Source organism: Oncorhynchus gorbuscha, linkage group LG10 (assembly GCF_021184085.1).
Source record: "Oncorhynchus gorbuscha isolate QuinsamMale2020 ecotype Even-year linkage group LG10, OgorEven_v1.0, whole genome shotgun sequence".
NCBI lineage: Eukaryota > Metazoa > Chordata > Actinopteri > Salmoniformes > Salmonidae > Oncorhynchus > Oncorhynchus gorbuscha.
In genome coordinates, this window is record NC_060182.1 from 44962727 (window position 1) to 44983649 (window position 20923).

General features: G+C 40.2%; 1 protein-coding gene across 2 annotated transcripts in view; it reads right to left on the minus strand.

Annotated features, from left to right (window-relative positions):
- LOC124045183 (multiple epidermal growth factor-like domains protein 6) overlaps window positions 1-20923 on the minus strand; it is a 181720-nt gene that overhangs the window by 22419 nt on the left and 138378 nt on the right. For both annotated transcript variants that reach the window (XM_046364436.1, XM_046364435.1), the window contains one exon: window positions 19774-19902. In XM_046364436.1, the coding sequence (XP_046220392.1) occupies window positions 19774-19902 (129 nt within the window). The remainder of the gene's footprint in view (window positions 1-19773; window positions 19903-20923) is intronic.

Sequence of the window (20923 nt, forward strand, 5' to 3'; positions counted from 1 at the left end):
TACCGGAGCACCAAGTCTATGTCCAAAAGGCTCCATAACAGCTTAACAGCTCAATTTTTCTAAGGTAGTGCAAGTGCCAAACGAACATTAGTTTGCTATTTTAGCTTGTAAAAATCTGCACTCTGGCAGTTTTTCTACCCCCATGCGCAAGGTTCAGCAATTTCCTATCTGATATTAGTTTGATTGGGCTGAGGTGTGGGGCAGGCAACATTTGAGGTGTGTCCTTGAAAACAAGCTCAAAAGTGACCATTTCATGCATATCAGGAGATCTAAGACTAATGAAAAGCAGGTCTTATTGGTAACACGGTTGGTAATGGCATGGATTTTGTGAGTGGAAGCGACACCTATCCAGCTGTAACGCGGTGGCCTTGTTCTCATGGAACAAGACAGGAAATGTGTTTTTTTTTGTGCCGGTAACCATCGTATTAATAAACACACAAAAATGTTTGTTTTTTCTCTCCATTTGGTTTCATTTGATTAAAAACCAAGCATTTAGCCTCCCTCAATGAAGGCAATTGTCTTGTCCTACCCAATGCGTTCACCAAGTAGCCATGTCTACCATTAAAGGGTTTGATTCATGAGACTGCTTTGAAATACATCTTAATCACCAAAGCTTTATTAAAAGATTACGTTTGGGAGCAGCAAAACAGTGAGCAGACATCCCATTTTGTGTAGGCCTAGTAGTGGTTTATTTTTGGGGGTTTATTTTATTTCTTATTTTAGCCAGCTCCCATTTTGGTTGTGCGTAAAATCCACTCTGCGTAGGTTACATCTGTCCATATGCCCCTCAATAAATGAGAGATGAGATGATGTTGGTGACCATTGTATTTAGAACTTATTATCCTGTAACAATTGCCTTTGGAAAGTATTCAGACCACTTGACTTTTTCCACATTTTGTTACGTTACAGCTTTATTCTTAAATTGATTTTTTTAAATCCCTCATCAAACTACACACAATATCCTATAATGTAAAAGCAAAAAGAGGTTTTTAGAAATGTTTGCTAATTTATTTAAAAAAATAAAAATGGAAGTATCATATTTCCATAAGTATTCAGACCCTTTACTCTGTACTTTGTTGAAGCACCTTTGGCAGCGATTACAGCCTCGAGTCTTCTTGGGTATGAGGCTAGAAGCTTGGCACACCTGTATTTGGGGAGTTTCTCCCATTCTTCTCTGCAGATCCTCTCAAGCTCTGTCAGGTTGGATGGGGAGTGTTGCTGCACAGCTATTTTCAGGTCTCTCCAGAGATGTTTAATCATGTTTGTATTTGTATTTAAAGCAGCAGCTACTCTTCCTGAGGTCCAGCGAAATTAAGGCAGTTTATACAATTTAAAAAACATTACAATACATTCACAGATTTCACAACACACTGTGTGCCCTCAGGCCTCTACTCCACCACTACCACATACCTACAGTACTAAATCCAAGTGTATGTATAGTGCGAACGTTATCGTGTGTGTGTGTGTGTGTGTGTGTGTGTGTGTGTGTGTGTGTGTGTGTGTGTGTGTGTGTGTGTGTGTGTGTGTGTGTGTGTGTGTGTGTGTGTGTGTGTGTGTGTGTGTGTGTGTGTGTGTGTGTGTGTGTGTGTGTGTGTGTGTGTGTGTGTGTGTGTGTGTGCCAATGTATGTGTTGCTTCACAATCCCCGCTGTTCCATACATTTTTCTAAATCTGTTTTTTAAATCAAATTTTACTGCTTGCATCAGTTACTTGATGTGGAATAGAGTTCCATGTAGTCATGGCTCTATGCAGTACTGTGTGCCTCCCATAGTCTGTTCTGGACTTGGGGACTGTGAAGAGACCTCTTGTGACATGTCTTGTGGGGTATGCATGAGTGTCTGAGCTGTGTGCCAGTAGTTTAGACAGACAGCTCGGTGCATTCAACATGTCAATACCTCTCATGAATAAAGTAGTTATGAAGTCAATCTCTCCTCCACTTTCAGCTAGGAGAGATTGACATGCATATTGTTAATATTAGCTCCCTGTGTACATCCAAGGGCCAGCCGTGCTGCCCTGTTCTGAGCCAATTGCAATTTTCCTAAGTCCTTTTTTGTGGCACCTGACCACACGACTGAACAGTAGTCAAGGTGTGACACAACTAGGGCCTGTAGGACCTGCCTTGTTGATAGTGTTGTTAAGAAGGCAGAGCATTGCTTTATTATAGACAGACTTCTCCCCATCTTAGCTACTACTGCATCAATATGTTTTGTCCATGACAGTTTACAATCTAGGTTTACTCCAAGCAGTTTAGTCATCTCAACTTCTCAATTTCCACATTATTTACTACAAGATTTAGTTGAGGTTTAGGGTTTAGTGAGTGTTTTTTCATCCAAAGACAATGCTTTTAGTTTTAGAAATATTTAGGGCTAACATATTCCTTGCCACCCACTCTGAAATTAACTGCAGCTCTTTGTTGAGTGTTGTAGTCATTTCAGTTGCTGTAGTAGCTGACATGTATAGTGTTGAGTCATCCGCATACATAGATACTCTGTCTTTAATCAAAGTCAGTGGCATGTCGTTAGTAAAAATAGAAAAAATAAAGGGGCCTAAACAGCTACCCTGGGGAATTCCTGATACTAACTGGATTATATTTGAGAGGCTTCCATTAAAGAACACCCTCTGTTCTGTAAGACAAGTAAATCTTTATCCACATTATAGAGGGGGTATAAAGCCATGATGAAGACAGCTTGGCTGTCGAAACGTTGGTATTACATTTTTGCATCTGAGCTCCTAGAGTGTGCGGCTCTCTTTTATTTTCGGGTATAAAGCCATAACACATACGTTTTTCCAGCAGCAGACTATGATCGATAATGTCAAAAGCTGCAATGAAGTTTAACAAGACAGCCCACACAATCATTGTGTCATCAGTCATTTGTGTAAGTGCTGTGCTTGTTGAGTGTCCTTCCCTATAAGCATGCTGAAATTCTGTTGTCAGTTTGTTTATTGTGAAATAGCATTGTATCTGGTCAAACAATTTTTTCCAGAAGTTTACTAAGTGTTGGTAACAGGCTGTTTGAGCCTGTAAAATGGGGCTTTACTATCTTGGGTAGTGGAATGACTTTAGCTTCCCTCCAGACCTGAGGGGCCATGCTCCTGCTCCAGTTTCAACTGCTGCCTCTAGTTCAGGCTTAAATTGATAATCTCCACCCGACAGCCGTGGAAAATAGCTCTGGCAATTCTCGTCTGCTATTATCCTCAGTAATTATCCATTCAGATTGTCAGACCCCGGTGGCTTGTCATTGTTGATAGACAACAATAATTTTTTCACCTCTTCTACACTGACTTACGGAATTCAAAAGTACAAATCTTGTCTTTCATAATTTGGTCTGATATTCTTGGATGTGTAGTGTCAGCATTTGTTGCTAGCATATCATCCCTAAGTTTTCTTACCTTGCCAATTAAAAAGTCATTAAAAATAGTTTACAATATCAGTCGTCTTTGTGATGAATGAGCCCTCTGATTCAAATCAATCAAATCAAATTTTATTTGTCACATACACATGGTTAGCAGATGTTAATGCGAGTGTAGCGAAATGCTTGTAGATTCGAGGAGCCGAGTTGGCTTAATTTCCCAAAATTTCATTTAAGGTGACCCAAAGCTTTTTACTATCATTCTGTATATAATTTATCTTTGTTTCATAGTGTAGTTCATTTTTTACATTTTATTTAGTTTAGTCAACTGATTCCTTAATTTGCAGTACGTTTGCCAATCAGTTGGGCTGCCAGACTTAATTGCCATACCTTTTGCCTCATCCCTCTAAACCATACAATTTTTAAATTTTGCCTCATCAATCAAAGGGAATTGAACAGTTTTTACAGTCATTTTCTTTATGGGTGGGTACTTATTAGTAACTGGAATGAGGCATTTCATAAATAAGTGCAGTGCTGGTTGCTCCTCACTACACACCACAGACCAGCAAATATTCTTTACATCATCAACATATGAATCACTTCAAAACGTCTTGTATGACCTCTTATACACTATATTAGACCCAGCCTTTGGAACTTTGGTTTTCCTAGACATGGCTAGTATGTTGTGATCACTAACTCCGATGGATTTGGATACCGTTTTAAATCAAATATCTGCAGTGTTAGTAAAGATGTGATCAATACATGTTGATTATTTAATTCCTGTCCTGTTTGTAACTACCCTGGTAGATTTACTGGCAACCTGATCCAGGTAGCAGGCATTGGTTACAGTTTTAAAAAATTATTGAGTGTACAGCTTGATGATAGTCAGTCAATATTTAAAATCACCCAGAAAATAGACTTTTCTGTTGATATCACATACATTATCAAGCATTTCACACATCTTATCTAGATACTGACTGTTAGCACTTGGTAGCCTATAGCAGCTTCCCACAATAATGGTCTTTAGGTGAGGCAGATGAACCTGTAGCCATATTACTTCAACAGTATTTCACATTAGATCATCTCTAAGCTTTACAGGAATGTGGTTCTTAATATAGACCGCAACACCACCCTGTTGGCATTTCTGTCTTTTCTGTAGATGTTATAACCATGTATTGCTACCATTGTATCATCAAAGGTATTATCTAAGTGAGTTTCAGAGATAGTGAGAAAATGAATGTCATCTGTTACAAGCAAGTTATTGACTTCATGGACCTTGTTTCTTAGGCTATATATGTTAATATGGGCTATTTTTAGCACTTTTCTGGGTTGCTTGATTGTTTTTAATGGTTTTACTGGGAAGCTTATCAGAGGTAGACTTATTCATGCTATTTACATTGGAGCTGATAGTGCAGGGTGAGCCATTTTTCAGAACACAGAATTGAGACTGAGCGTGGGGTTAGTAGATCCAACAGGATCTGTTGAGTTGTTTGGGAACTCGGCTGGGATGTTCAGAGGATGTTCTTTTATGTACACCATTTACTTGTATTTTATGTGATCACAGCTGTAACTATTATCCACCTATACCCAGAGATGACTTGCACTAGAGTTTGATTACTGTCCGATGACTTTAACTAGTACCTTAAATCTATTGACATGGAACTGCCATGGTCTAGGTCATGCAGTCAAATGGAAAAAGATACTATGTACTCTTAAAAAGGGAAAAGCAGACATTGTGCTATTAGAAGAGACACACCTCTGTGATGCCGAACATGATATACTCTGCAGAGCTTGGGTGAAAAGGTTTATTTCCTGTCTTTCAAATCAAACAGTAGAGGCACAGCCATACTTATAAATAAGCATTGATAATTAACAAAAACATCTGATCCAGAGAGGAGATTTATTCTGAGAACTGGGTCACTGTGTGGGCAACCAATTACCATCTTAAATACAGTTGAAGTTGGAAGTTTACATACACTGAGGTTGGAGTCATTACAACTCTTTTTAACCACTCCACACATTTCTTGTTAACAAACTATAGTTTTGGCAATCCGGTTAGGACATCTACTTTGTGCATGACACAAGTAATGTTTCCAACAATTTTTTACAGACAGATTATTTCACTTGTAATTCACTGTATCACAATTCCAGTGGGTCAGACGTTTACATACACTAAGTTGACTGTGCCTTTAAACAGCTTGGAAAATTCCAGAAAATGTCATGGCTTTAGAAGCTTCTGAAAGGCTAGTTGACATCATTTGAGTCAATTGGAGGTTTACCTGTGGATGTATTTCAAGGCCTACCTTCAAACGCAGTGCCTCTTTGCTTGACATCATGGTAATATCCAAGACCTAAGAAAATTGTAGACATCCACAAGTCTGGTTCATCATTGGGAGCAATTTCCAAATGCCTGAAGGTACCACATTCATCTGTACAAACAATAGTATGCAAGTATTAACACCATGGGACCACGCAGCCGTCATACCACACAGGAAGGAGACCCATTCTGTCTCCTAGAGATGTGCAAATAAAAAAAAGTGCAAATCAATCCCAGAACAACAACAAAGGACCCTTTGAAGATGCTGGAGGAAAGAAATACAAAAGTATCTATATCCACAGTAAAACTAGTTCTATATCGACAAATCATGAAAGGCCGCTCAGCAAGGAAGAAACCACTGTTCCAAAATCAGCAGAAAAAAGCCAGAGTACGTTTTGTAATTGCACATGGGGACAAAGATTGTACATTTTGGAGAAATGTCCTCTGGTCTGATGAAACAAAAATATAACTGTTTGCCCATAATGACCAGAGGGGTCAGGGGAGGCTTGCAAGCCGAAGAACACCATCCCAACCTTGAAGCACCGGGGTGGCAGCATCATGTTGTGTTGGTGCCTTGCTGCAGGAGGGACTGGTGCACTTCCTAAAATAGATGGCATCATGAGGCGTGAAAATTATGTGGATATATTGAAGCAACATCTTAAGACATCAGTCAGGAAGTTAAAGCTTGGTCGCAAATGTGTCTTCCAAATGGACAATGACCCCAAGCATACTTCTGAAGTTGTGGCAAAATGGCTTAAGGACAACAAAGTCAAGTTATTGGAATGGCCATCACAAAGCCCTGACCTCAATCCCATAGAAAATTTGTGGGCAGAACTAAAAAAGTGTGTGCGAACAAGGAGGCCTAAAAACCTGACTCAGTTACACCAGCTTTATCAGGAGGAATGGGCCAAAATGCACACAACTTATTGTGGGATGCTTGTGGAAGGTTACCTGAAATGGTTGAAATAGTTATAAACAATTTAAAGGCAATGCTACCAAAAATTAATTGGGTGTATGTAAATTTCTGACCCACTGGGAATGTGATGAAAGAAATAAAAGCTGAAATAAATCATTCTCTCTACTATTTTTCTGACATTTCACATTCTTAAAATAAAGTGATGATCCTAACTGACCTAAGACAGGGAATTTTTACTAGGATTAAATGTCAGGAATTGTGAAAAACTGAGTTTAAATGTATTTGGCTAAGGTGTATGTAAACGTCCAACTTCAACTGTAAGCCCCTAACACAGATACTCCTGCTTTCATGTCAAAAATGATCACCCTGTTCAATGAGCATCGTGTTTCCTTTGGAGTGGTGGCTGGAAAACCCTGGACAAATCATCTAAAGCCCCCACAACAAACCCTATATCTGATGTTGAACTCTTACTAAAGAGATGGGACTGATAGATATCTGGAGAGAGACTAATATCTCATCTATGGACTATACATACTACTCTAATGTCCATCTTGAATAGATTACAATTTTACAGTCGGACCCCATAGCACTTTCAGATCACCTTTGTCCACCTCCACTTTGACCATCCCGAGGTCAAAGAGCTGAAAATTTAACACGTCCATGTTATCAAACAAAGCTTTCCATACATTGGTTACTACATGGATAGACAACTACACGCAAGACAACAAAGATTCTCCTGTTTCTCCAGCCACAATGTGGGACACTGCCAAAGCCACACTAAGAGGTCATCTAATTGCATATGCTTCCTCTAACAAAAATGCAATGGAAGCACACAGATTAGATCTTGAGAGGGAGCTGTAACGCTGTGAAAAAGTACAATCCACAGACAGCGCCTCCTGGAGTCAACTTAAAGCAGCCAAAGCCAAACTGAACTTGCTCTATACTCGGGAGATTAAAAAAAGTTGTATTTACAAAACAGAAATACCACACGTATAGCAATAGGCCCAGTAGATTGAGAGAGCAGTCAGAGCGTAAAATCATGGCTCTCCGAACAGCAGATGACGAGGTCACATATGATCCAAATAAGATAAATGTAACTTTCATGATTTTTACTGCAAACTATATACTTCTGAGAGAAAACATACGGATGCATAACTCCATTCCTAACAAGTCCCCAGGCCCAGAAGGATTTCCCAGAGAGTTCTACAAAGCTTTTTGGCCCCAGTTTAGCCCTATTTTCATGCCAATGGCTGGTTGATTGTTTGCAAAAACTGAGCTCTCCCAGACTCTATGTACACAGCCCGCAATTACAGTGTTGCTCGTCCTTCCGGACCATAAGCTTGTTGGATTTCAACCAAAAAATTATTACCAAATTACTTGCTAAAAGTCTAAACACTCTTCTTCCCAAAATAATAAAAGCGGACCAAACTGGACAAGTAGTTTTTTGATAACATTCGCCGTCTTTTTGATATTATAGATCAAGTAAACGCACAGAAGACCTTTGTCCTGCTGGCTTCACCGGATGCTGAGAAGGTGTCCGACAGGATGGAGTGGAGCTTTCTGTTCTCATTCTTAAAAAAGTTCAGTATGGGCCCAAACTTTATTAAATGGATGAAGTCCCTATATTGTCATCCAAATACCATGGTGACTACTAATGGTCTGAATTCTGATAGATTCCCTTTGTGACATGGCACAAGACAAGGATGTTCGCTGTCCCCGTGCTCTATTTGTCTTGCTCTACATATCCAACCCTGAGAAATCCCTCCCATTTTAGACTCAATTGCTCAGTACGGCAAGGACATAAGATACATTTGAACAAATCCACTGTTTGCCCTCTCAATCTTACACGCAACAGCTCTATGAAGACACTCTGTCCGTTCCAATGGAAGACACAGGGGTTTCAATACCTTGGGATCTTTGTAACACCAGATCTGAATAGACTTTTCAAGGAAAATTATCTACCACTCCTGGATCGAATCAAGAACGATCTCCAAACCTGGATCTCCCCCCCAATTAGCGTAGTAGGAAGAATTAATGTTATCCGTATGAAAATCCTCCCTAGATTGAACTATTTATTTCAGATGCTCCCACGCAATCTTCCAGTTTCCTTTTTCAATACGACTAATCAAAGCATCACCAAATGTATATGGGGCAATAAAAAACCTAGGATCAAGTTCTCCCCTCTATCGAAACCTGAATCTAAGGGTGTTCTTGCCCTTCCCTCCCTTCAATTGTACTACTGGTCTGCCCAAATCCGCAACATGCTAACATGGATCACAGACAGACAAGACTCAATGTGGACTCAGATAGAAGCCCAATCCTATGGTTCATTGCCCCTAAGCTCAATTATATTCATTAATAACTTTAGTGAAGTGGGCAACATAGCCAAAACCTTTGTGATTTACAGCACCCTACTAGCATGGAGGGACGGTAAGAAATTGCTTTCACTTGCCTATAGTATGCAACCCAGAATTGTCAAAAGCCCCGAGTGATGCCAACTTTCATCTTTGGCATCCTCTAGAGATCAGGACCTTTTCAGACATGTTTCATCAGAAAACCACAACACTGAAATCCTTTCAAGAGCTCTGCAGTGAATTCAATGTGCCAAGATCCAATTTTGTCAAATATCTTCAAATTAGACATGTCATTTCCTAATTTACTTCCAAGGGGAGGTTTAGAGCTCAGCTGAATGCAGTTGAGACCCTTCTTGCTACAGCACAATCCATCAAAGGCTAAATCTCATATCTATAGACTCCTTTCTGAGAAAAGGGGCTCCTCCTTTACTAATTTGAAAAAAGGACCTCGGTCTGACTATCAGTGATGAGTTATGGTCGGATTTTTGCAACAGGGTATACTGCTCCTCTACTCATGTAAAAATGAAAGAATCTAATTACAAATTGTTGTACACATTTTATTACACCCCAGTGAGACTCCATAGAATGAATACAGACGTTTCTCCTTACTGTAAAATTTGTACCTATGAAAGTGAAACCTATATGCATGTATTTTGGAGTTGTAGAAAGATTTTGGCAATCTATACATTACTGCTGCACAGGAAATACTAGATGTATAGTTTAATATGACCCTGTGTATCTATCTTCTTAATGCCCAACATGACTTTGTTCTTGAGCCTGACAGAGAAAATGTGTTTATGACTATCACATACTTTGTTAAGAAATATATTATTCTATTGTGGGCTTCTAATACTAATACAATATTGCTAACTTTCTTCCTCTTGAAAAGCTCACTTATGACGACCTCCGCAAGAGACAGCCCAAGTTTGACAGACTCTGGTCTCCACTACTCAACTATATTTCAAATTGGACAGAGTGAACGGGGTGATTAGGGAACTGAGCAGAAACATGTTGTGTAATCTTTGAACTTATATGGTGATTGGCATCTGAACTTCGTAGTATTACCACGACAACCGGCAACACAGTTCGTCTTTCAATCACCCACATGGATATAACCAATGAGGAGATGGCACGTGGGTACCTGCTTCTATAAACCAATGAGGAGATGGGAGAGGCAGGACTTGCAGCGTGATCTGCATCAGATATCTCTCCCTCTCTCTCTCTCTTCTCTCTATCGTTCATCCCAGCTGTTCCTATTCCCCTAAATCAGAGACTGAATGAGCTTCTATCTTAAGGAGAGGGAACGGAGGATCACCAACCGCCTGTGCCTCTATTGCGGATTTGATGGACATTTTGTCAATTCATGTCCAGTAAAAGCCAGAGCTCATCAGTAAGCGGAGGGCTACTGGTGAATACTCAGGTCTCTCCATCTAGATCCTGTACTACTATGTTCCATCTACGCTGGACCGGTTTGGGTGCTACATGCAGTGCCTTGATAGACTCTGGGGCTGAGGGTTGTTTCATGTGGGCTCGGAAACATGACATTCCTTTCAGACAGTTAACAAATGCCCATTTGCCTTAGATGGTGTCATCTTCCCAGTATCAGATTTGAGAAATTTAACCCTCAAGTATCTGGTAACCACAGTGAGACTATTTCTTTTTGATTTTTCGTTCACCTTTTACACCTGTTGTTTTGGGTCATCCCTGGCTAGTATGTCATAATCCTTCTATTAATTGGTCTAGTAATTCTATCCTATCCTGGAACGTTTCTTGTCATGTGAAGTGTTTAATGTCTGCCATCCCTCCCATTTCTTCTGTCCCCACTTCTCAGGAGGAACCTGGCGATTTGACAGGAGTGCCGGAGGAATATCATGATCTGCGCACGGTCTTCAGTCGGTCCCGAGCCAACTCCCTTCCTCCTCACCGGTCGTATGATTGTAGTATTGATCTCCTTCCGGGGACCACTCCTCCTCGGGGTAGACTATACTCTCTGTCGGCTCCCGAACGTAAGGCTCTCGAATTATTTGTCTGTGTCTCTTGTACCATAGTGCCTTCTTCCTCTCCGGCCGGGGCGGGGGTTTTTTTTGTTAAAAAAAGGACGGTAAGTGAATCGAGGCTGAATACAAACGGTTAAGAATAAAATGTCATCAGCCTTCGAGATAAGGGAAAGGTGCTTTACTAAAACCTTCGTAACGAATCTCGTGCGATCAGGAAGCCACTCCGTTAGGGCATTTTGAGTACCGGGTTCTGCCGTTTGGTCTCAGCTGTTTTCAGGCATTAGTTAATGATGTTCTGAGAGACATGCTGAACATCTTTGTTTTTGTCTACCTTGACGATATCCTGATTTTTCACCGTCACTCGAGATTCATGTTCAGCACGTTCCGTGTTCTCCAGCGCCTTTTAGTCTCTACGTGAAGGCTGAGAAGTGCTCTTTTCATGTCTCCTCCGTTACTTTTCTCGGTTCCGTTATTTCCACTGAAGGCATTCAGATGGATTCAACTGTCAGTGAGTGGCCTTCCATCACGTGTCGACAGGTTTCTAGTTTGCTAATTTCTATCAAATCATTCGTAATTTCGGTCAATTGCTGCCCCTCTCATCTTACTTCTGTCAAGGTGTTTTAAGTGGTCCAGTTCCGCCCAGGGAGCTTTTGATCTTCTAAAAGAACGTTTTACGTCCGCTCCTATCCTCGTTACTCCTGACGTCACTAGACAATTCATTGTCGAGGTTGGCCTTCAGAGGTAGGCGTGGGAGCCATTCTATCCCAGCGCTTCCAGTCTGAATAAGGTTCATCCTTGCGCTTATTTTTCTCATCGCCTGTCGCCATCTGAACGCAACTATGATGTGGGTAAATAACTGCTATCCGTAAAATGGCGAAGTGTATTTCTGTTTTTAAGAACCTTGAGTACATCCGTTCTGAATAATTTGCAAATATTTCAAAAAACCTGTTTTCGAGTTTGTGTCATTATCCGGGTAGCAAGAACACCAAGCCTGATGCCTTATCCCGTCTTTTTAGTTCTTCTGTGGCTTCTACTGATCCCGAGGGATTCTTCCTTATTGTTGTTTGACAGTCTGGGGAATTTTAGAATAAGTCTGCATAACACAATGTGGAAACCTTCTTTTCGTTCCTGTTTCCATCTGTTCTTCAGTGGGCTCTCTGCCAATTAGCTGGTCATCCCGGTGTTCGAGGCACTTTGCTTCTATTCGGCTTTACTCAGGAACACACGCTGGTTCAACTGCGCAATTAGTTGCAGTAACTTTCCTTTCATGTCAATTTTCTCGACCATGGTCTCACATCGCAGACTTCTGATCTGCCGGGAAGACTTTTAGAAATTCTCTAAGGTTTCATTCCTCTCGTAAACTTCCTTCCGCTAAGGAGGATTCACAAATCATCATAGAATGATTCAGAATTCATGGCCTCCCGTTAGACGCTTTCAGACAGAGGTCCGCAATTCACGTCACAGTTTTGGAGGGAGTTCTGTCGTTTGATTGGTGCGTCCGTCAGTCTCTCTTCCGGGTTTCATCCCCAGTCTCACGGTCAAGAGAGGGCCAATCAGACGATTGCAAGAAACCCTGCGTCTTGAAACAGCTCCCCTGGGCAGAATCTGCTCACATTTCTGGAACCGGGTTATCTCCGTTTCAGAACCCACTGGCCTCCTCTGTTCTCATCCCAGCTTGCCGAGTCCAGCGTCAATTTGTCAACATCTGGATTCTGCATTGGTTCAATGTAATTTCATTGAAATGAAATGGAAACAACGTTGATTCAACGTGTTGACCCAGTGGGTCCGCAATCTGTATCCCATGGTTCCATTGTGTTTATAAAACATTCGGGCATCTTCGTCGCGTCCAGCCTGTCTTCCATTGTCAAGCCCTTTCTTCGCACCCCCGTTCGTCTTCCCTCCCCCCTCCCGAGCAGTGGATATTCTCTTTATATTGGATCTTTGTCCAGCATCTGTGAAAAGTGTGTATGTTTTGTCTTATAACCATTTTGCTTTTCCTTATTATCGTTTTCCCCCTGCTGGTCTTTTTTTAGCAATTAGGTTCCGCCTGTAAGCTTTATTTAAATCAATCATTTAGTCTTCCCACACCTGTTCCCTATTTTTCCCCTGATTAGAGTCCCTATTTCTCCCCTTGTTTTGATTGGATCCTTGTATTTGTTCATGTACAAATATTCACTCTCTTTAGGCCTCAACAGTTAATGTAGTTTATTATTTTCAGTTCTTATCAAATAAAATTGTTTTTATGCTTTATTTACCGCATTTGTCTAGGAGGCTATTTCAAACTGGATTAAAGACTCTGTTTTCGCCAAGTTTATTCACCTGCATAACACCATCATTGTTTGTTAACAATATATTTCCATATTGAAGCCATGCAATTATTTAGAACAATGTGGACTGCAAACATGTTCAATGTATTTAGCAAAAATGGGATAGGCCCACATTTAGTTATTTTGTTTCTGTAGGCTATTTAACAAACTAGGCTATAATGGACTAACATTCAAATTGCAGTTGATGACAATGCAAACGCAATACATAAAAAAAGATAAATACAACACTAGAAACAACCACATATCTAGCCATGGAGCACGTTCTGATTGGCCAGCGAGCGGTCAAACCTCCAAATGTTTTATTTATCAAAAACCCACCCCTTTCGAGTCACCGCCTGCTACTCTGCCAATAATTCCCAATATTTCTGACACACCCCTGGACCTATAGCCCTACCGCCAGCGCTAAGATTTACCATTGCATTAATTAAGTTAGTTGAAATATAGCCTATATTGAAAACTTTGAGAGATGAAAGAAGATGTTGTGCACAAGAGGAAATTACGAGGATGCGCATGCTCCATCCATACACGTGTAAGCAATACAGCGAAAGCAAATCTATACAGTCAATGTCAACATTACAAATGAAGAGGAAGATGAAACGATTGGAACATCGTAAGAGCAGGTTTTATCTAAAGTTGTTTGGTGTTCTCAAGTTATCATCTCTCATTGTGTAACCTCGGCACCCAGAACCCCGTCATCGACTGGATTCTCCATGGCTTAGTTTTAGGACAGACTCAAGGTTTTATTGTCAAGGTGTTCGTGAGAAATTACCCACTGTGAGAGAGGTTATTTCATGGCATGGAGACGAGTGGTTTGGCATCAACATTCTCAATGCCATATAGGTTTCATTCAGTGTATGGCTCTCTGGAGTTTACTCAGACAATATTTTGTTTTATGAAATGAGTGAGTAACTAATAATCCATGTTATGGTAAGTGATTTGGTAAGTGAAAATAATTTGATCCTACGTTTTACAGGTGTAGGATTTTAATTTGATCACACTGTTGTGTGAGAATTCTTCTTGTACTGTATTCAAGGTTTAAAAAGGCTTCTAAAGTTTGTCACTTCCACTTTCAGATGTGATTTGTCCTAACGAATAATGTATTAACCCTTACAAACATGTCCATTACTTATTATCCACATAACTATTCACATTTCCTGTTGCTGCAGGATTATTTTTCCTGTTCTGAACGGGTCAAATTAAGATCTGATATCTATACCACAAACTGACTTGCTATTCGGATGTCATTCACACAGAAGAGACTTCTTTAAGTCCAGGATCCGGAGATGACATAAGTGAAGCTAGAAGACCCCAGTCAAAATGTTATCATTAAAGATGAAGACGAGGTGAAAGAGAAGACTGGGGATTTTGTTTCTCATGGTAAGACCATGTAGTTCAATACATTATCATCTCCTTATCAAATAACAAAGTAAATGTTTCTCACGCTACATTTGTGATGGGTGAAACATTTTATTCATTAGTCAGTGATTCTGATTCTTAGGCACATGTTTCAGCTGCTCTTTGTTGTTGTCATACACAAAGGACAGCAACCTAACTCCTCTGACCAAGTCAGAGAATTCTCCATCCAAACAGAAACTGCAGGAAGAGGTCTCACCACTTCCCACATTGTGAGAAGAGTTTCCTGAAGCCATCAAGTTATCTGATTAACCATCAGTGCACACAGGAGAGAAGCCTTACCACTAAAAATCCCCAACAAAAGCATACTAGTGAAAAGCGTTACCCCAAATCATTCCAAACACACCTTGAGGAAACACACACTAAAGGGAGCCTTACTACTGCTCTAATTTTGGAAAGAGTTCCTCTCATTTGACTGACTTAGAAAATCACATATTAACACACATAGCACAGAATCCTTACTACTGCTCTGAATGTGGGAAGAGTTTCACTACAATGTATAGCTTTAAAAACAACATGTGAATATACACATGAGAAAAGCCTCATCAATCCCCTGATTGTGGAGCTAGATATGCTAGACTATATATATTATATAAGTTAACAGTACATCAGCAGATACAGATTGGAGAGAAGCCTCACTACTGCTCTGATTGTGGAAAGAGTTTCTCATTTGATGGACTTAAAAAGCCACAAGCTAACACACACAGGGGGAGGCCTTACCACTGCTCTGATTGTGGCACAAGTTTCACTAAATTCAAGTGTTAAAACCCACAAGCGAATACACACAAGAGAAGAGCCTTAACAATGCTCTGATTGTGGTGCTGAATTTACTAGAAAATATAAATTAAAAGTACACCAGCGTAAACACACTGGAGAAAAGCCTTACCACTGTTTTGACTGTGGAAAGAGTTTCTCTGATTATACAAAATAAAAAAATCCAAAAGCAGTACACACAGGAGAAATGCCTTACCACTGCTCTGACTGGAGTAGTAGTTTCTCTGAGCCTAAAAACGTTACAAGCAAAGACACAAAGCCTTACCTTTGCTGTGATTGTGGCCATAGATTTGCTAGACAAGATCAGTTAAAAGTACACCTGCGGATGCACACTGGATAGAAGTCTTGCCACTGCTCTAACTGCGGGAAGAGTTTCTCTCATAAAAGCTTAACAATTCACCAAAAAAACATACTTGCAAAACTCCTTACCTCAACTCTCAATGTGATGATTTGTGAAGCATCTAATGCATATGAAGACTTTCAGTTGTAGCTTTGTTTAGAAAAAAATCTAAGTTGCCTTTCACTATTGTGAGAACAATTGGGTGGTTGTATTACTTAAGAGTGCAATATTATGTGCAATATAGTTGAGAAGCTTCTGTATAGTTTGAATAGTGGGCATTATGTTGTTTGTTCTATTGTGTTTACAGTATGCTACACATATGAAGAATGATTGTGGCTTCGATCACATCATATTTCAGGCTAATGTAAGGATATAGTGTTTAAAAGTGAAAAGTTTAACATTAGGTGACCTGTGGAGCGTGGGCAACAAGTTTAGTCAGTGTGAAATTCCCCCTGGTTTTGGTCCTCTTCATTTAAAATGTCACCAGAAGCTATTCAGTGTAGCCAGATTTTCTTGACTCTTACCCTCCCAATCAAATTAACATCCCACCCAGCACCATTTTGCAAGACCAATTCTGTAAAAAGTCACTAAATTAGGCAGGAAACAGACTTATCTGGCAACAACCAGGCCATTATATTCTTAAATGGCACTGAAACCAGTGGTAAATCAATTAACCCATTTATTATATAAATAGATGTTTTGATATAAATGCTAAGGTTGTAAGCACTGTGAACTGACCTGCAGTGCCACAGCACTTATTGTAGCTATTCTTTGAAATGTACTCATACAGTTCAATGGGAGGGAGAGTGGCACACACAAGGGAGACCAGGAGGTTGAACTCAGACTTCTATTTAGGACTTATTCTATCTAGAGGCTTTTATATCTAGCTCGAGCAAGCAGATAAAGAGAACTGAGTCATAGCCCAGACCTATAGCGTCAATGTGTCCTGATTGTGACAATGGGGCCCTTTGTGTAGGCTTTACAGCAGTTTCCAGAGATGGCATCAGTGAACCTGGAAGTAAAACATTGGAGCTGAATGTCATCATTAAAAAGTAAGAAGAGGAGCAACGTTCAGGCCACAAAAGTAAACGCCAGAAGGACGAGGTCATGGATTCAGCTGCCTTGCAGGAGAACATGTTTGACGAACTAGACGTTTCATAAAGAACTGAATTGCAGCAGAATTGTGACCATTTTGAACAACATGTCGTCTCTGTCTTGACAAATTTGAGCGATGAAAGAAGACGTCGTGCTCAAGAGGCAATCATGAGAGTGCTACATCAGTACACATGTAAGCAACCTCTGCAGTCAAACAACAGGTTCAAATATGAACATTTAAAGATGAAGTGGATGAGCAAAAGATTGGAGTATTGGACGGTAAGAGGTCCACGGTAAGAGCAAGTTTAATCTAAAGTTGTTTGATGTTCTCAAGTTTTCATCTCTCATTGTGTGACCCAGAACGCCATCATCTACTGGATTCTCCATGGCATAGTTTTAGGACAGACTAAAGGTTTAATTGTCAAGGTGACCAATTGTGTGAGATGTTATTTCACAGCATGGAGACCTGCATGGTTTGGCATCAACATTGTCAATGCTACTGTTTGTATTATTCAGTGTATGGATGTCTGGAGTTTACTCAAACAGTATCAAGTCTTGTGAAATTATTGTTTAGCTAACTGAACATGGTAAGAAATGACAACATATGATTGGTATTGATCTCCCTTTTGTCATGTACAGCTTACTTAAAAGCATTGATTTGTATATAGCACCAACTGACTTGCTATTCTGATGTCATTCACACAGGAGAGACATCTTCAGGTCCAGGATCCAGAGGTGGCATCAGTGAATCTGAAAGAATGCAGCTATACACTGGATTTGAACGTCAACATTAAAAGGGGGAGATGATGAAGAGAAGACTGGGACTTTTGATTTTTCACGGTCAGAGCACATTGTAAGAGGAGGTTAACATTTTCCACAAATTAGTCTCTCTCTTTTCAAATTGAGAGGTAGAATGATCTCATGTTATACATGTGATTTTATTCATTAATCAGTGAAATAAGTTGATTCTTAGCCACTTGTTCCAGCTTATCCTTTTGTTTTAATTCCCACAGGAGAACGACCTTACGCCTCTGACAAAGTTCAGCCAGCTTCTGCATCCAAAGACCAAAACCAGGAAATTCACAAACCTAAGAGGTCTCCCCACTGCCCACACTGTGAGAGGAGTTCTCATCACATCTTGAAAGACACATGAAAACACACTCTGGAGAGAAGCCCTATTCCTGCTCTGATTATGGGAAGTAATCTGATTGTGGGAAGTCTCAATTGAGCGTCTTAAAACATCCCAAGCAAATACACAGAGGAGAGAAGCCTTACCACTGCTCTGATTTTGGAGCTAGATTTGCTGGACAATATCATTCAAAAGTACACCAGCGGATACAACCTGGATAGATGCCTTACCACTGCTCTGACTATGAGAAGTAGTTCCCTAATACCAAAAGATTTACTGACAAATTCATCTTACTGATAAAAAGCATCTAGTGTGTATGAAGACTTTATGTACGGCATATAAAGCCTTTACACCTTGCAGTTTGTTAAATGTTTTTTGTCTGCAAAGCTGCCTTTCATTTTTGTAGGTAGAGTTATTTATAAAATGGGCAAATGTCATTTTCATAATCAAATAAGTGTTGAGCTTTGTCCTCTCATATTGCAAAATTATGAACAATAAGGCGCTTTTATCAAGATTATTCATCTTCTGTGCCTACATAGTTTTTTTGTTATGCAGCTATTTGATGCTCTTGAGACAATGATAATAGAGTCCTTACCCTGAATCCAGGTTATTCCGTTTCGATTTTTGTACACTTTTCATCTAAGGAATATCTCAACAGAAGCTATTCAGTGTTGCCAGACTCTCTTGACTTTTCCACACCAAATCATATTAACACCTGCCCAACACAATTTTTTTCTGCCCCAAAGACATGAAGAGCCATGATGCTTGAAATGAATTTAATGAATCATAAAGACAGTGATTTTGGTATATTATTACATGATCTGTTAAAGTTATTGTATAATTTATAACAAATGTTGTTACTCACCTGATAACGTAATAACCACTGGATAACTACCAGTAACGCCATAACTTATTGCATTAAGTTGTCAAACACCGGGGCTAAGTTCTCTGTCAAGTTCTCCATCAAGTTATTACATTAAGTTGTCAAACACTGGGGCTAAGATCTCTGTCAAGTTCTCCGTCAACTTATTACATTAAGTTGTCAAACACCGGGGCTAAGTTCACTGACAAGTTCTCCGTCAAGTTATTACATTAAGTTGTCAAACACCGGGGCTAAGTTCTCTGTCAAGTTCTCCGTCAACTTATTACATTAAGTTGTCAAACACCGGGGCTAAGATCTCTGTCAAGTTCTCCGTCAAGTTATTACATTAAGTTGTCAAACACCGGGGCTAAGTTCTCTGTCAAGTTCTCCGTCAAGTTATTACATTAAGTTGTCAAACACTGGGGCTAAGTTCTCTGTCAAGTTCTCCGTCAAGTTATTACATTAAGTTGTCAAACACTGGGGCTAAGTTCTCTGTCAAGTTCTCCGTCAAGTTATTACATTAAGTTGTCAAACACTGGGGCTAAGTTCTCTGTCAAGTTCTCCGTCAAGTTATTACATTAAGTTGTCAAACACCGGGGCTAAGTTCTCTGTCAAGTTCTCCGTCAAGTCATTACATTAAGTTGTCAAACACTGGGGCTAAGTTCTCTGTCAAGTTCTCAGGCAAGTTATTACATTAAGTTGTCAAACACTGGGGCTAAGTTCTCTGTCAAGTTCTCTGTCAAGTTATTACATTAACTAGTTTTATGACACTATACAGTAAAAATGTACTACGTTATCCGGCGTTACTGCATTAACCTTTGTTACAGGGCCTAAGTGCATTGCAAATCTCCTAACCCCCCTTCTTTCCCATTTGGTCCTGTTGGTGGATCCATCACTTACCCAGTTCGCAGGCCGCCCCGGTCCACCCGCTGGGGCACGAGCATCCCCCGGAGAAACGATCACACACACCACCATTCTGACACAGGCAGTGATGCAGGCAGTCTGACCCATAGAAGCCTTCTAGACATTCTGAAAGAGAGATACACATCGCTGTAAGCAGGAGACAGATTTCGCCATATTTCATACGTACAGTACATCAGTCAGTTTTATTTCAATCCATGAGGGGGAGTGAACAAGTGGAGTGCACACCTCAGGGGTAGGGTAGAGAATTAGAGTGCATCATCTGGTTTGTATGACAAGTCTGTTCCTTTTCACTCCTTTAGGGGGAGTGAATGAGTGCACACATTAGGGAGAAGGGTAGTGATTCTGAGTGCAGTGGTTAGAAAGAGGAAAAATGCTACCATTAGTAAGGGAATGAAGTGTACAAATGTGGAGTATTGAATAGCAGTTAAGTATAGTCCACTTTTCAAATGTATAGTCCACTTTTCAAATAATACATTCTCTGTCACCTACGCACACATGCATGGACACACACACACAGGACTCTTTCACAAACATGCCCGGGAGTGTGTGCATGAATGCATACACACAAGTGTTTCCACAAGAATGTATTTTATCAGTGGTAGAAAGGTCCGTGAAAGGGAAAGGAGGGGTGGGCTGTTCAGGTTTCAGATCTCCCCCAGTTTTGTCAGGTTTTCGCTCTCAAAGTCACACTTTTTTTAACACTTAAAATGCCGGTCCTCGATACCTCGGTTCTAAGCAAATGAAACGTCTTTTTTGATGTTAACATTCTAGCAGTCTAATAAATACATTTAATCACAATAATAATGCTTTGGTTGTTTATGAAGGTAACAAAATATGAAATAAAATGTATTTCAACACAACAGCATTTTATTAGTATACTTTTGTATACTTTATAGCCAGTAGCTCAGAAAGTAGTGCCCGAGCCAAAAGTGGTCCCTGAAAATTGCGTACTCTGTGAAATATGTGCACTGTGCACCACGTCATTTCTCTCCCTCTCTCTCTCTCTGCTGTGGGTGCATCTTGTTACTGTAGCTGTCACTCATACGGTGAGCTGCTGAAACTCATTGGTTGAACTCGAATTGCTAGGCTGGCCTAACTGGGGGAAAATGTAGGTAAAATGGTGCAG